The sequence below is a fragment of the Mesoplodon mirus genome (assembly GCF_964341445.2).
Source record: "Mesoplodon mirus genome assembly, chromosome: 1".
Lineage (NCBI taxonomy): Eukaryota > Metazoa > Chordata > Mammalia > Artiodactyla > Ziphiidae > Mesoplodon > Mesoplodon mirus.
This window is the reverse complement of record NC_138976.1, coordinates 72,526,923-72,541,812: the sequence shown is the minus strand read 5'-3', so window position 1 is coordinate 72,541,812 and position 14,890 is coordinate 72,526,923. Positions and strand designations below refer to the sequence as shown.

General features: G+C 41.2%; 1 protein-coding gene across 5 annotated transcripts in view; it reads right to left on the bottom strand.

Moving 5' to 3' along the window:
• GLIS3 (GLIS family zinc finger 3) overlaps positions 1-14,890 on the bottom strand; it is a 533,841-nt gene that overhangs the window by 75,585 nt on the left and 443,366 nt on the right. For all 5 annotated transcript variants that reach the window (XM_082612473.1, XM_082612471.1, XM_082612472.1 and 2 more), the window contains one exon: positions 528-669. In XM_082612473.1, the coding sequence (XP_082468599.1) occupies positions 528-669 (142 nt within the window). The remainder of the gene's footprint in view (positions 1-527; positions 670-14,890) is intronic.

The following is a 14,890-nucleotide window of genomic DNA, read 5'->3' as shown; positions in this document are numbered from 1 at the left end:
ACATTTTTCTAGATGTAGAGTCATCTATTATTCAAACCTAGGCAGAAGGAAGCTATTCTGGGAGTGCCATCCCAACCCTCCTCCCCCAGTGGTTGACAAACATTAATGGACATTCTTACAAGTTGATTTACTGAGGTGAAATTTTTTCTTAAGAGACCTGGGGCTTCCTTTTACAATGCAAAGACAGCAATGTTCCATTAGGGGAAACATTTCCTTTGAGTCTAAATCAAATTAATAAATTTAAGATACCTGGGAGGGTTGGGTACACTGAACTTTTGGCAGCAGTCCAGAACCTAAAGAGTTAAAGCATTATTTTACTTTGTTTCTTTATGAGAAAAAACAGTCTGCTGCCAAACCCAGCTCAGGAATCAAATGCGGAGGACAGGAGCAGGATAATTTGCAGTCTACTGATAAAGTGAAATACAGATGATCTTAGAAGCATTTTTATGTGTGCATTTCCATTAACCAAAGTGAAGGGCCTAGAGAAGGGTAGTTGATGTGGTTGGGTCTGCCTTTGCTGACATTACCTGTATAGAGGTCAGGCCCGGGCCCTGGGGAGCATCCCACCGCCCTATCAGCAGCATCTCGTGGGGAAGTGGCGGGCTGCAGGGGCTGCACGGTGAGGCAATCTGTGAGCAGGTCAGGATGGAGCTCTGCACTGGACCGCAGCTAAGAGAAGGAGAAAACAGAAGACAGATGGAAAAGGAAGGCTATTCCTTGGAATACTTTTCTGGAAAGGCTATCATGCTGTAAGGCTCAGGCAATTCAGTCCACAAATATTTATCAGGCAACAACTACAGGTTAGGCATGGGACTTACAGAGTCAATAAAAGGGTCAGCTTTCTAATTCTAATAACACCTGGCAGGTGTTTCAGGAAAAATGTGGCTAGAGGCAGATTTTACTTCAGTCCTTGATATTCCCACTTCTGGGAACCCAACTTCCTATTATATTTTCTTTCATTTGCTCCGTATCCTATCAGAACTTGTAGTGATAACAAAAACAAACTCAAGTGTATTTAGTCTATATTGTAAAGTGCGCTTTTTCTTTTAGTTTTTTTTGTTGTTGTTATACAGCAGGTTCTTGTTAGTTACCTATTTTATACATATTAGTGTATATATGTCAATCCCAATCTCACAATTCATCCCACCACCACCTCCCCCTCCGTAAAGTGCTTTTAAAATACAGAGATACTATCATGAAAATATCTTAGAGATAATTAAGAATGTCCATTGAGGGGCTTCCCTGGTGGCACAGTGGTTGAGAGACCACCTGCAGATGCAGGGGATACGGGTTCATGCCCCGGTCCGGGAAGATCCCACATGCCGCGGAGCGGCTGGGCCCGTGAGCCATGGCCGCTGAGCCTGTGCATCCGGAGCCTGTGCTCCGCAACGGGAGAGGCCACAGCAGTGAGAGGCCCGTGTACCGCAAAAAAAAAAAAAAAAAAAAAAAGAACGTCCATTGAGATTTGACACCTGTAGATTTTACATGAGAGGAAAATACACAAGTTAAATTTTAAAATATTATGGAACATGGTAACAAGAAAAACCAAAGTCATTACAAGCAACAAACTATCCCAACAGTAAGTCACATTAAAAAATTAGACTTCATTTTATCACAATAACAAAATTAATTCTTTGTATATTAAAGAGTCATAAAAATGGCAGAATAAAGTACGGGTGCAAAGTTATCCAATTTCTTTATGAAAAAGAATTTTATAAGTGTAATTTGAATTGAAAAAAATCACAATGGAAGATTTAGTTACATAAAAATACCAACCTTCTGTTTGTCTAAAAACGTAATATCTTCAAAAAATCTAGAAATATATTTCTTACAGATATTGCAAATAGTTATCTTCAGTGTTTAAAGAGAACATATAAATCGATTTTGTCTTCATCAGGATAAAACTAACTCTTTAGATACAGGGCTTGAGTATACTTACTCAATCAACAATTATTTATTGAGCATTAGACACTCTTCTAGACTCTAGAGATACTGTCTTATGGAACTTATACCCTACAGGGGAAGCGGATGATGAACAGTAAAATATATGCCATAGAAGATGGTGATAAATGCTATAGAGAAGAGTGATTCAGAGAAGGGAGACAGTGAGTAGGGATGAGGGATGGCAACCTGAGACAGTGGGATCAGAGAAAGTCTGTTGGAGATGGCACTGGTAAAAAGCCTTGATAGAAGTGAGGGAGTGAGCTCTGCAGACATATGGGGGAAGAACCTGTTGCTCTGTGGTGTGCCTGGATTATCTGAGGGATAGTAAGGCAGAAGAGGAAGGAGTTTGGGGCTTGGAGTAGAGAAATAGAAAAAAGCCGAGATGTAAGTGGGGGAGAAAGGGAGCAAGTTAAGTGTCCCTCTCTGTCTTCCTCCCAGATGAGTAGACCAGAAAAGGGCCTTCCAGATCATTTAAAGATCCTAAACATTCCCTAGTCCAAGAATTATCAAATGAGTGAGGAGGGAGGCACACAGCAGAATCTCCTGGGAGGCGACTGACTCACTATGCAGCCCTTGACATGAACAAAAATTTTTAAAAAGGAGAAATAGAAATGAAAATAAACATAAACAATGTTCGGCACAATTGTAAAGAAACGCAATGCTAAACTTTTTTTAAAAAACTTATCTATTTTATATTTGGTAGTGTATATATGTCCATGCCATTCTCTCACTTCGTCCCAGCTTACCCTCCCCCCTCCCCGTGTCCTCAAGTCCATTCTCTACGTCTGCATCTTTATTCCTGTCCCGCCCCTAGGTTCTTCAGAACCTTTTTATTTATTTTTTTTAGATTCCATATATACGTGTTAGCATACAGTATTTGTTTTTCTCTTTCTGACTCACTTCACTTTGTATGACAGACTCTAGGTCCATCCACCTCACTAGTGGGAAGCAGCTGCAATGCACGGGGAGATCAGCTCAGTGCTTTGTGACCACCTAGAGGGGTGGGATAGGGAGTGTGGGAGGGAGACACAAGAGGGAGGGGATATGGGGATATATGTATACATATAGCTGATTCACTTTGTTATACAGCAGAAACTAACACACCATTGTAAAGCAGTTATACTCCAATAAAGATGTTAAAATAAATAAATAAATATCCTACATATTAAAAAAAGAAGAACTTATCAAATTATCCAAAACTTTAAAAAAGAAGTAGTTGTAGTAAAGGTAGAGTGAGAGAAGCATTCTTAAACACTGCTGGGTGGAGTGTATACTGTTTCAAACTTTCCAAACGGTACTTGGGAATATTTTTTTCAAGACCCATAACTGAAATCATTTGTTCTTAGAATTTGCCTTAAGGAAATAGCCAGAAAGGTGAAGGAAGATTTATACCCAGTGTTCTAGTTTGATATATACATTATTGTTACATTAATTTGATGGAATATTATGCAACCATTAAAATGATGTTGATGAATATAAAAGCAAAACACAAAATTATGTATACAAAATGATAACAATTACATTAAAACAAAGACAAAATACGGTAAGGAAAATGTAATCCAATATTAAAAGTGATTTTTGTTCTTAGCAGCAATATCATGAATTTATTTCCTCTGTTTTCTTTTTATCCTTTCCTCTGTTTTCCAAATTTTCTACATTCCAATGACGTGTTAGAGCTGGCTTGCACCAATCCAAGAATACCAATTGTGTGTACTTTTTCCAAACTTTACTTGCAGTGATGTCATATTGATAGCTTGAAATTGGTCATGGTGATAACATTTACACTAAGGAAATTGACAAATGCTACAAACTGGGGCTTTTTCATCTGGAAAGCTGGTTGTTAAAACACTACGAGCACACCACCGATAATGACTCTGATCAGAAAGAAAAACATACACACAGGTACAAAACGTCAGTAAGTTACTATTTAGAGAGCAGTATTTCTTGGAACTGAAAAAGCTTCATGAAGAGACAAACACATGTCCAGGTCTTAGTCCAAGAATATGAAAAGGGCACAGTGACCCTAAGTATAGGGAAGAAGCGTTTAACACATGTAGTGAACAAGACATAATTTCCTCAGCTTAGCCATATTGGAATGTCTGACCAAGACTATCTGAGTTAATGCCTAACCCTCTCAGGGGCTTTGGAAGGTATGTTTGTTATTTTGGTACTAACCTAACACATGCCACGTAAGAAAAACTGGAAAAAAATCAAGGCTTAGAATGAGTTCTGGTGATCACTTTTAATTTATCTTTCATCGTTAAAATGTGATCTGGGGCCCACATGTTCTACTAAGAGTAGACATGAACATCTCTCTGCTTTCTATTACCAACTATTCTAGGGTTTTACAGATATGAGTACTGATGAGGTCTTTCTAAGGAATTTCACTGCCATGGTTACTCCTGGATCCAAAGGCAGGCAATTCTTCCTTAGCTGTGACAAGTATTCATGTGTTCCAAGAGTGTGATTCCATACAGCTTTGTGGTGAGAGTTAATTTGTTTTTCTCTGGGACTAGACATGGTTCTAGAAAGTGCTTCTTAAATTAAATAAGCCTTGAGGACCTTTTTTTTTTTTTTTTTTTTTTTTTTGCAGAAGGTCCTCAAGGACGTTATGCAAAATTTCCGAAGGAGGGCCATATGCATAGAAATGCAGTAATGATTTGCAAATTTAGTATCCCTCTCTCCCTCCCAGATTATTAGACCAGGAAAAGGCCTTCCGGATCATTTAAGGCTCTTAAACATTCTCTAGTCCAGGAATTGTCAAATGGGTGAAGCAGGAGGCACACAGCAGAATCTCCTGGGAGGGATATCTTTCAATATACTATGGTTTTATATTTGGAGTAAGAAACCCAATTATTTATATAAAACAACATCTTCTTAGCTCCTAGGAATATAAAAAAGAAAGAGGAAACTTCTTCAATGGGGGATGGTCTCTAACTGTGGTTTTCAAATCTGAACACGCATCAGAATCATCTGCAGGCTCCAATGCAGAGCTAATGATCCATTGGGTCTGCAGTTCATTTCTGGAAAGTTCCCAGGTCATGATAATGCTGTTATCTGGGAATCAGACTTTGGAACCACTAAGAATCCTGATGAGAAGATTCTCTAAGAATCCTGATTATAGAGGAGCTGAGATTTTTCTGGTTATGAGAAGAGGAAATGAATTGTAGAAATAAGGAATTACAAAAACCAAATTGTCCTTATAACATGAACCTCATGTAACCATTTCTTATTATGTCTCCCTTCAGACCTCATAATAATAAATGGTTACATGAAGTTCATTTCTTAAGAACAATTTGGATTTTTACCCTTTCACAGGGATAAAAAAGGTTAAAAAATTTCAATCCATTTTAATACCTTCCCTTAGAGGACAACAAGGACTTGCCCTTTATGGAGCCTTTACTGCTCTTTATAGAAAGAAATGGAATTTGAATAACCACTGCCCCTGCCCCACTCATCAGCTCATCTATTTTAAGGGGCTGTTGTGTTGCACAACACCAGGGATGTTTATTCATATTGCAATCTATGTGAATGGCACCCCTTGTGTTGTTCAACTCAGCTGCCCTAACCACACCCTATTAGTTCCTGAGTAGCACTGCCCTTCTTTATCCTTCTCTTTCATTCACTGAATAAGTATTTCTTGGGTCTCAACCATATGCCAGACACTGTTTTAGGGGCTTGAAATACATTCGTAATCAAAACACACAAAGATCCCTACTGAGGAGTTTACGTTCTAGAGGAGGGAGTAAACAGTAAATAAATGAACTAAATAAGTAAGTTGTATAGAAGGTGGTAAGTGCTATGGAAAAAAGAAAAAAGGAGAAGGGTAGGTGGGATTGTTATGTTGGGGAGAACTGTGGTCTTGTTGAGAAGAGATTCAAGCAAAGATTTGGAGGAACTGAGGAAATTAGCTAAGTACATATCAAGGGGAAGAGAGTTCTAGAATTAAGAGGCCAGCGAGGCTGGAGTGGGGTGTGACCTAGAGAGAGAAGTAGGAGATAAGTTCTGAGAGGTGAGGTGGGGGCAGAGCCAGATCACAGGACCCTGCAGCACTCAGTTAGGACTTTGGCTTTTAGTCTTAGTACGGCAGGAAACCCTTATAGGGTCTTCACCATCTGCTTCCTGGGAGGCTCATTTCATCCCCTATTATCTATAGCCTCATAGGCACTGTGTCTCCCTTTCTTTGAGAGTCCATATGAGTTGTAGGGTATGGATACACTGACAGTTAGTTTTGTGTCAACGAGGCTGTACTATAGTACCCAATTATTCAATTGAACATTAGGTGTTGCTGGGAAGGAATTCTGTAGATAGGGTTAACATCTACAGCTAGCTGACTTTAAGTAAAGGAGATTATTTTCTATAACCTGGGTGGGCCTCATCTAATCTGTGGGAGCAAAAACCTAAGGTTTACCTGAAAAAGAAGAAATTCTTCCTTTGGACTGGAGCATTAGCTCCTGCCAGAGTTTCCAGCCTGTGGGCCTGCCTGACAGTTTTCTGACTTGCCAGTTCCCACAACTGAGTAAGCCAATTCCTTGCAATCTATCAATCTCTCTCTCTCTATCTGTATCTATAGATATGGATATAGATATAGATACATACATATACATATCTCCTACTGGTTCTGCTTGTCTGGAGAAGCATGACTGATACAGATCCTATTAGAATGCACTTTGAAAGACATGACCATATGATGATTATTTCCAATCAGCAAGGAAAAGAGGATCATGCACATAAATTCCACAGGAAACAGCTGGATGTACAGAGTCACCATGACACAGTTTTAAAGATTGCATTCCATTTCAATAAACATATATGGAATCCATGTAGTGTACTTGACACTGTGTGCCTCATAGCAACCCTAAGAGGCACACACTATTGTGATTTCCATTTTAGAGATGAGAAAGTTGGAATGACACATCCGGTAAAGGTCAGACTTGGATTTGGGTGTCAGAATCCTAAACCAGGCTCTTCAAAGTTACACTATACTGCCTCAAGAAATAACCCACCCCCAACTTCCTCCTTTCCTGTACCACATCACATACATTCATACACTTCCTTCTTCCTCTTAGGACTTTTAAGTATTTTAGCCAGGAGACTGTCATTCAGATTGGTCTAGTTGGGGAAAGAGCAAAAGGTCCCTAGGTTCTCCAGAAAAGTTCCTGGAATATCTCATTATCACTGTGTAGATTCTGACACCATGCCCTTGAGGGAAAGGGGTCTTTGTTGGAGTAGAGACAGAGAAACAAAAAGTACCACTGTTTGGTTTTCATTTCCCCTTCCCCAGAGGCTTGTCACCTGGTTCACTCCTGGGCCAGTACTATGAATATCTGCAGTTGGGAAAAATAAAGCATGGCACCCAACATTCCTTAAGATCTGCATCCTAAGCACATGCAGAGTGGCCTCAGGGCCCCTGAAAGGAGATGATCTTAATCCAGGGGCATCCTGACCTCAGTACTCCTCTCCAAAAGAGGACATCTTACTTCTCTCTCTCCTGAGTCTCTGACTCCATGCTCCTCCCTTGGGTCCTCTTCCCCTTCCCAACCCTTCCCTGATGTTCTCTTTGGCCCTCACTCCTGTTTCTGTGGAGCTCAGCCAGACTTCGTGGGGATGACGCTCGTATCTCCATGCTTTTAGACGAGGGGTCAAGGAAGGCCTCTGGGAGGAGAGGACATTATGGACCGTGACCTGAATGAAGTGAGAGAGGCAAGATGGTAGAAAGAGCATTTTATGTGGACAGAACAGAAAGGAAAGAAATCTAAAGAGGGAACAGGCTGATGGGTTCTAAAAACAACCACCTGGAGAGGAGGGAGCAAGGGAGCAATGGGAAAGATGTGGCTCATGGGGTTGGAGAAATAGCCAGAGTCAGGTTGTGTCCAGCCTTCAATACCAGGAGATTTAGCATAGTAATCCCTCAGTATCCAGGGGCACTGGCTCCAGGACCCCTGTGGATACCTACCAAAATCCACGTATGCTCAAGTTCCTTACATAAAATGGTGCAGTATTTGCATATAACCTATGTACATTCTCCCATATACTTTAAATCATCTCTAGATTACTTATAATACCCAATAAAATGAAAATGCTATGTAAATAGCTGCAGGCACATAAAACATTCAAGTTTTGCTTTCTGGAACTTTCTGGAATTTTTTCCCCGTTTTTTTTTTTTTTTTTTTTTTTTGGTACGCGGGCCTCTCACTGTTGTGGCCTCTCCTGTTGCAGAGCACAGGCTCCAGATGCGCAGGCTCAGCAGCCATGGCTCACGGGCCCAGCCGCTCCGTGGCACGTGGGATCTTCCTGGACCAGGGCACGAACCCATGTCCCCTGCATCGGCAGGCGGACTCTCAACCACTGCGCCACCAGGGATGCCCTCCATGTATTTTTGACCCGTGGTTGGTTGAATCCAGAGATGCAGAACATGAGGATACCGAGGGCAGGCTGATTTCATTGTGACAGCAACTAATGGGAGGCTGTGAGCAGGAAAGCAACTGGTTTGTCTTATAATGCGAAGAGATAACTGATTATTGTGTGGAAAACAGACAGTAGGAGGGCAAGAGAGCCCAGTTAGGGGCTATTTCAACAATCCAGATGGGAGATGCTGAAGGCCTAGAGTCAGAGGCGGTGACTTTGTTTTTTTGTTTTTTGTTTTTGGCTGCGTTGGGTCTTCATTGCTGCGCACGGGCTTTCTCTAGTTGCGGTGAGTGGGGGCTACTGTTCGTTGCGGTGCGTGGGTTTCTCATTGCGGTGGCTTCTCTTGTTGCAGAGCATGGGCTCTAGGTGTGCAGGCTTCAGTACTTGCAGCATGTGGGCTCAGTAGTTGTGGCTTGCGGGCTCTAGAGCACAGGCTCAGAAGCTGTGGCGCACGGGCTTAGCTGCTCCGCGGCACGTGGGATCTTCTGACCAAGGATCGAACCCATGTCCCCTGCATTAGCAGGCGGATTCTTAACCACTGTGCCACCAGGGAAGTCCCTGGTGACTTTGTTTTGATGGTGGAGCTGAATGAGGTGTGAAATATGAGAGAAGGAGAGTCAAGGACAGCTCCAAGTTTTGGCCTGAGGAACAGCAAAGGAGAACAGAGGAGTAGGTTGGAGGTAAATCAGCAGATTGGTTTGAAACATGTTAACTCTGAGATTATTCTGGGACATCCTGGTGGAAAGGATCTGCAGGCAGCTGGAATTCAGAGGGCAAGGTTCAGGGAGCACAATACGGGGCTGGAGGGACTTCCCTGGCGGTCCAGTGTTTAAGACTTTGCCTTCCAATGCAGTGGGTGCAGGTTCGATCCCTGGTCGGGGAGCTAGGATCCCACCTGCCTCGAGGCCAAAAAACCAAAACATAAAACAGAAGCAATATTGTAACAAATTCAATAAAGACTTTAAAAATGGTCCACATCAAAAAAAAAAAAAAAAAAAAAAAAGGGGGCTGGACTGCTAATAGTGACTGCTAGGCATTACTTCTCCCTCCAGGCCCTCTTCCCTCATCAATCCATACTGGGATTTCAGGCAGACTCTCCTAAAATAGAGTTTATTATGCCATACCCAAGAAACAAATATCCTCTCCTCTCTTAGTACACCAGTCCCAAAAGGCGAAGACAAGAAGAGCTTCTGTGACGTGACTCCACCACATACTAAGGATAGATATTTCCCCTAGGCCTCGACAAAAGCCTCTGCTCCTTTCATGAGCAATATCTCGCTGTCTGCAAATATCCCATTTATTATGTTGTTCATTCCTCTTGCCTGGAATGGCTTCCCTCCTCTCAGTATAATTCCTCCAAGACCCAGTTTATGGCTCCCTCCTGAATGAAGCCCCTCTGACCAGGTCAGCCCACACGGGGCCCCCAATGGTACAGGGAGAGCTGAAGAGTCTGCTTTCAACAATCCTGCAGCCGGACGTACGTTTAAGGCTTCGTTTCTTGTTATGAGTTTAGTCTGCACTATTATAAAGTCCACAAGGACCTGGTTGGCTGACTGCCTTTTAAACTTTCAAAACCCTGCAGCACCTGGCAGGGTGGGACCAGCATCCGGGTAAATCATACAGTGCTAACTGGATTTGTAAGAATGAGACACAATTCTTTATCTAAAGGACTTTACAATCTCTACTGGCCTGTGGATGTGTCTAAAAATACAACGTGGTCGTGTCTTAATTACCTCTCCTGACGGAGAATTTTAAAAGATACAGATAATAGTAGCTATAGCGCAGAGGCTGCTGCTGCTCTGCCAGATCCCCTCTGATCCCTTTGATTAGCTCTGTACTACCCCCTCTCCTCGCTTTGTGTGCCCATCCCCCAGCTTCTGCGTACATTACAGCCAGCAGCTCGCAGACACCCCCCACCAACAGACATATGCGTGGCTAACCAGCTCTGCTTAGCGCCAAAGTGGGACAAACTCTGAAGTGTAAATTATGCTCCAGAGCTCCCTGTAGGATCACCCCCCAACACACACCCCGTTTAGCTTTAGCCCCTTCCCTCATTCCTCTCCTGTATTCTCCTGGGAGCAGTTCTTTAACAACTCACAGGCACCTGAATCCTTGGCTCACAGCCTGCTTCTGGGAGCATCCAATTTAGCAAAGGCCCCCAAATTCTTTTTATTTGCCTCAGGAATGCAGAGAGCCAATCAGCAGCACTCATAAGATGCTCAGACATACATTGTTCCTTTTTCTTCAGTTCCTGCTCTGCCCACACACCAGCAGTATAGTAACTAGATGTGTAATGAAAGTGGGGTATTCTGGGCCATTATGGATAATACTAAAAGCATAATTGTGGAGTCTAAATTAAAAACAAACCCCTAATTTACAAGAATAATTAGCATTCAAAACAGCCTCAGATATCACTGGGGCCAAACCTCTGTCTTATGCACTGTTGCCCTACAGCAACCCCAGTAGGTGGCTCTCAGACTCTGCTTGTTTCCCTATAGTAACAGGCAACTTACTTCCCTATCTTGGCAGTTAGCTTTAATTTTAGACAGTCCCAATTGCCAGGAATTTTATTGCATATTGAGTCCTGATCTAGCTCTCAGCAACTATTAGGATTGCATGTGTCCTTCTATTCATAAACCTGCAGTAAGGCTCATGAACATACTAGAAAGAAATGAGACATCTCTGAGTCTCAGAAACCAACCTGCGAATCTTTGAATGTTAATGATCCTGATCATTAATGACCCATTTTAGGGCTTAATTTCTTGGCCTATCCAGGTGCAAGTAAACAAATTGGCTCCTTAGCTTCTGTACAATCTGTCATTATGAAATATTTGCTCTAAATGATAGTTTTTCAACGTTAATAGTGAAATCACGCATCAAGTCTTGACAAGGTTCCCGCATTTGGAAACTTGAGCTGCTTCCCTAACAATGCAGGGCTTTTTTTCTAATATCTAAAAACGAGGCACCGTCAATTGTGATTTGTATTTGTTTTTTGTTCAAGACTATTCTGTTAATGTTTATAAGCTCTTGAAACAAGAGACGGAAATTCTACTCCCATCATTTTCCCATTTCAGATATGATTGAATAATCGTCCAAGATTAAGTGAGTCAAGTGGAAATAATTAGGAAAGGGAAAAAGGCCCAGATTCTTCAATTTTCAGTTCCATTACATTTTATTCCAAGAGCAAAGGCATTCTGTTAGGCTGAAGCAAGACATACTTCCAAAGAAAACGAAGCACAATCAAAGGCCTTTGTTTTCCCTTTCTCCAATGAGCGTCCTCTATCTGGGCTGTGATGTTTATACATCACCTTGCAGGGATTCCTTTGTTCTCCAGAAATCAAATGCCACCAAAATATGTTTCTGAAGAAACTCAGCCAGAAGGAAAGACAAATAGCATTTTTTTCAAGAGGGTTAAGGTTTAGTACCAGAACATTCTCATCAGGCATTCTCTATGACACTTTGAGCAATGTGGATCTTGGGGAATTAACTCACTGCCAAAAGGCTTAAAAATAATTACAATGAATTAACCTATTATATTAATTACAATAAATTTCCAGTTGAATCTAAAAATTCTCTCTCTAGGGATTCCTCAGCACTGACATTTATGAAGTGGCTTTGGCATATCATAGGTAATTAATCTCCAACAATCTGCTGTCAAATTCATTTCCTTTGGGAATGACCAATTTGCAAAGAAGGAAAGAAATGAGAATGAAGACTTAGAAAAATGTTATTGGAAGAAAACTCTTCGGGAACAAGGGGTACTGTCCAATTGGACACCCAGAATTTCTATAATAGGAAGTACTTATTTGGTTAGCACTGACTCCAAAGGCCAAACATTTTATCTATAGCTACTTAAAGAACATGCCAAAATATTTGAATAAATACACATACCAGGGTGTATCTCAATAAGAGACATGAAAAATCAACTTCTATATAGATACAACAAAACTACTGGTTATTTAGTAGAAAATGGTGATTGATGGGGAACTGTTCACAGAAAGAGAATTTCAGAGTAAACAGGAACCAGAGTCCAGTAATGCTATGCACCAGTGCGATAGCAGTGCTGTCCAACAGAACCCTCTCAGATGATAGAAAAGTTCTGTACTGTACTAATTGGTAGATACTAGTCACATGTGATTAATAAACACTTGAAATGTAGCTAGTGCAACTGAGGAATGAAACTTTATTTTAATCTAATGTTAATTAATTTAAATTTAAATGTAGGGTACTGAACTGCCCAACATTACCGCATATCTTGGTGGCAGCTCAGCCTTTGTCTAAATCCCTTCGATGACAGGGAACTCACTTCCTTACAACTCATTGCACTCCACTGTTAAATAGGTCTAATCATTAGAAAGGTTTGCCTCAAGTTGATCTGTAGTCTGCCTCCCGTAATTTCTACTCACTGGAGTTTATTTCTCCCCTCTTCCCCCAGACCACACAGAATAACTTTGCTTGTGGTCTACTTTATATTTCTTTTAATATTTAAGAAGCCTCAAAATGCAACAGCGTCACAGAATTTCAGCCCTAAAAGGGGCAGTAGTTTACTTTCTTTGTCAGCCCTCCCTTAGCAGTTTTTTCTCCAGGCTGAATATCTTTAGTTTTTAATATAGACAAGAGTAATCTCAGGTAGGAGGAGATCGGGCCTCTTAGTTTGACAAACTGGTTCAACTACTGGGTGATCCAGAGCAGATATATTGACTTGCCTGAGTTTAGTCCCCCTTTTGTAAAATAAAGATGATACCACTGAGCTACCTTGGTTGCTTTAAGAAATAAATTAGATAAGGTTGAGAAAGTGCTTGAAACCATGTTTGGTTCACAGAAGTCACTTACCTAAAATGTCAGTCCCTGCTTTCTCATGTAGCATATTATTCCATTCACCACACCAATTACTCTTAACACTGGACCTCACTGCATGTGTAAATGTGCAAATGATATACCAATACTAATATAGTGAACTAGCTGTGTGACCAAGAGAGAGTGTAACAGAACAAACACATCCCTTGTTCTAGATGTTCTACCTCTATCAATTCAACCTAAAAGAATCAATAGCTTTTTAAAGTCCATGTTACATTATTCATTCATTCATTCATTCCATTTACTGAATCCCTTACTGTGTTCCCCAAACTATGCTAGGCCTAGAAGATAAAGTTATGCCCAAGATAACCTGGTTCCCTGCCCTCATGGAGTTTATAGTGTGGCTAAAATAAAACATGCCATTAAGTAAAATTTCTAGATCTCTTTTCAAATGTGATGCTCTTTATTTCTGATGGCTCTTTATATTCAGAAGCTAACTTTTTACATCTCCATTGTCATTTGGTGGTACAGAAGCTCTTGGCTGCATTTCATTTGACTCTGTCACTCAGCTGGCTACCACATTCCCCACTTCGGGGCCATTTACAAACTTGATGAAAATATCCTCTGGCATCAAAGATGGTATTAGGGCTTCCCTGGTGGCGCAGTGGTTAAGAATCTGCCTGTCAATGCAGGGGACACGGGTTCAAGCCCTGGCCCGGGAAGGTCCCACATGCTGCAGAGCAAGCCCATGCACCACATCTACTGAGCCTGCGCTCTAGAGCCCACAAGCCGAAACTACTGAGCCCGTGTGCCACAACTACTGAAGCCCGTGGGCCTAGAGCCCGTGCTCTGCAACAAGAGAAGCCACCGCAATGAGAAACCTCACACCGCACCGAAGAGTAGCTCCCGCTCGCCGCAACTAGAGAAAGCTGCGCACAGCAATGAAGAAACAAAGCAGCCCAAAACAAATAAATAAAATAAATAATTTAAAAAAAGATGGTATTAAATGATGATGTTAAATCTCTAAACAAGAGGGAGTTATCGCTGAAAAACAGCCCATGCTCTATTGATATTAACAGCTATTAACAGCCACTTAAATAATAGTTTAGCATATGGGCCATGAAAAATAAGAGTGTGGGCTCTGGACTCAAAATACCTGGATTTGAGCTTTTGTACCCTTACTTATGAAATGTTAGACAACTGTTAACAAGTAGTTTAACATTTCTTTAGCTCAGCTTCCTCTGTTCAATGTGGGTAGTTTATAAGGTGGTTGTTGGGGATAAGAGATAACATGAGATAATAAATTAGTTCACCAATAATGGTATATAGTCAACGTTCAACACATGTAACTACCATTTCTATTCTTACATTTTTCCCATTAATATCCAGTGTGGAAACATTACAACACTGTATAACATGCACCTTTATTTTCTTTCTTCTCCCATCCATCTTTAGTTATTTTTCTCTTTCTTTTTATCATACCATAAGATGGCAATAAGACAAAGGGAAAAGAACGGAGACTTTGGGGTCTAGTAGATGCAAGTTCAAATTTCAGCTCTGCTACCTACTAACATGTGGCCTTTGGCAAGATATTTAACCTTGAAAGGCTTCAGTACCATCCTCTGTAGGATGGTGGTGACAACACCAACACTGTGGGGTAATTACAGGATTACATGAGATGACCTACAGAAAGTGGCTAGTGTAGTACATAGTTAATTTTTTTTTTTTTTTTTTTTTTGCT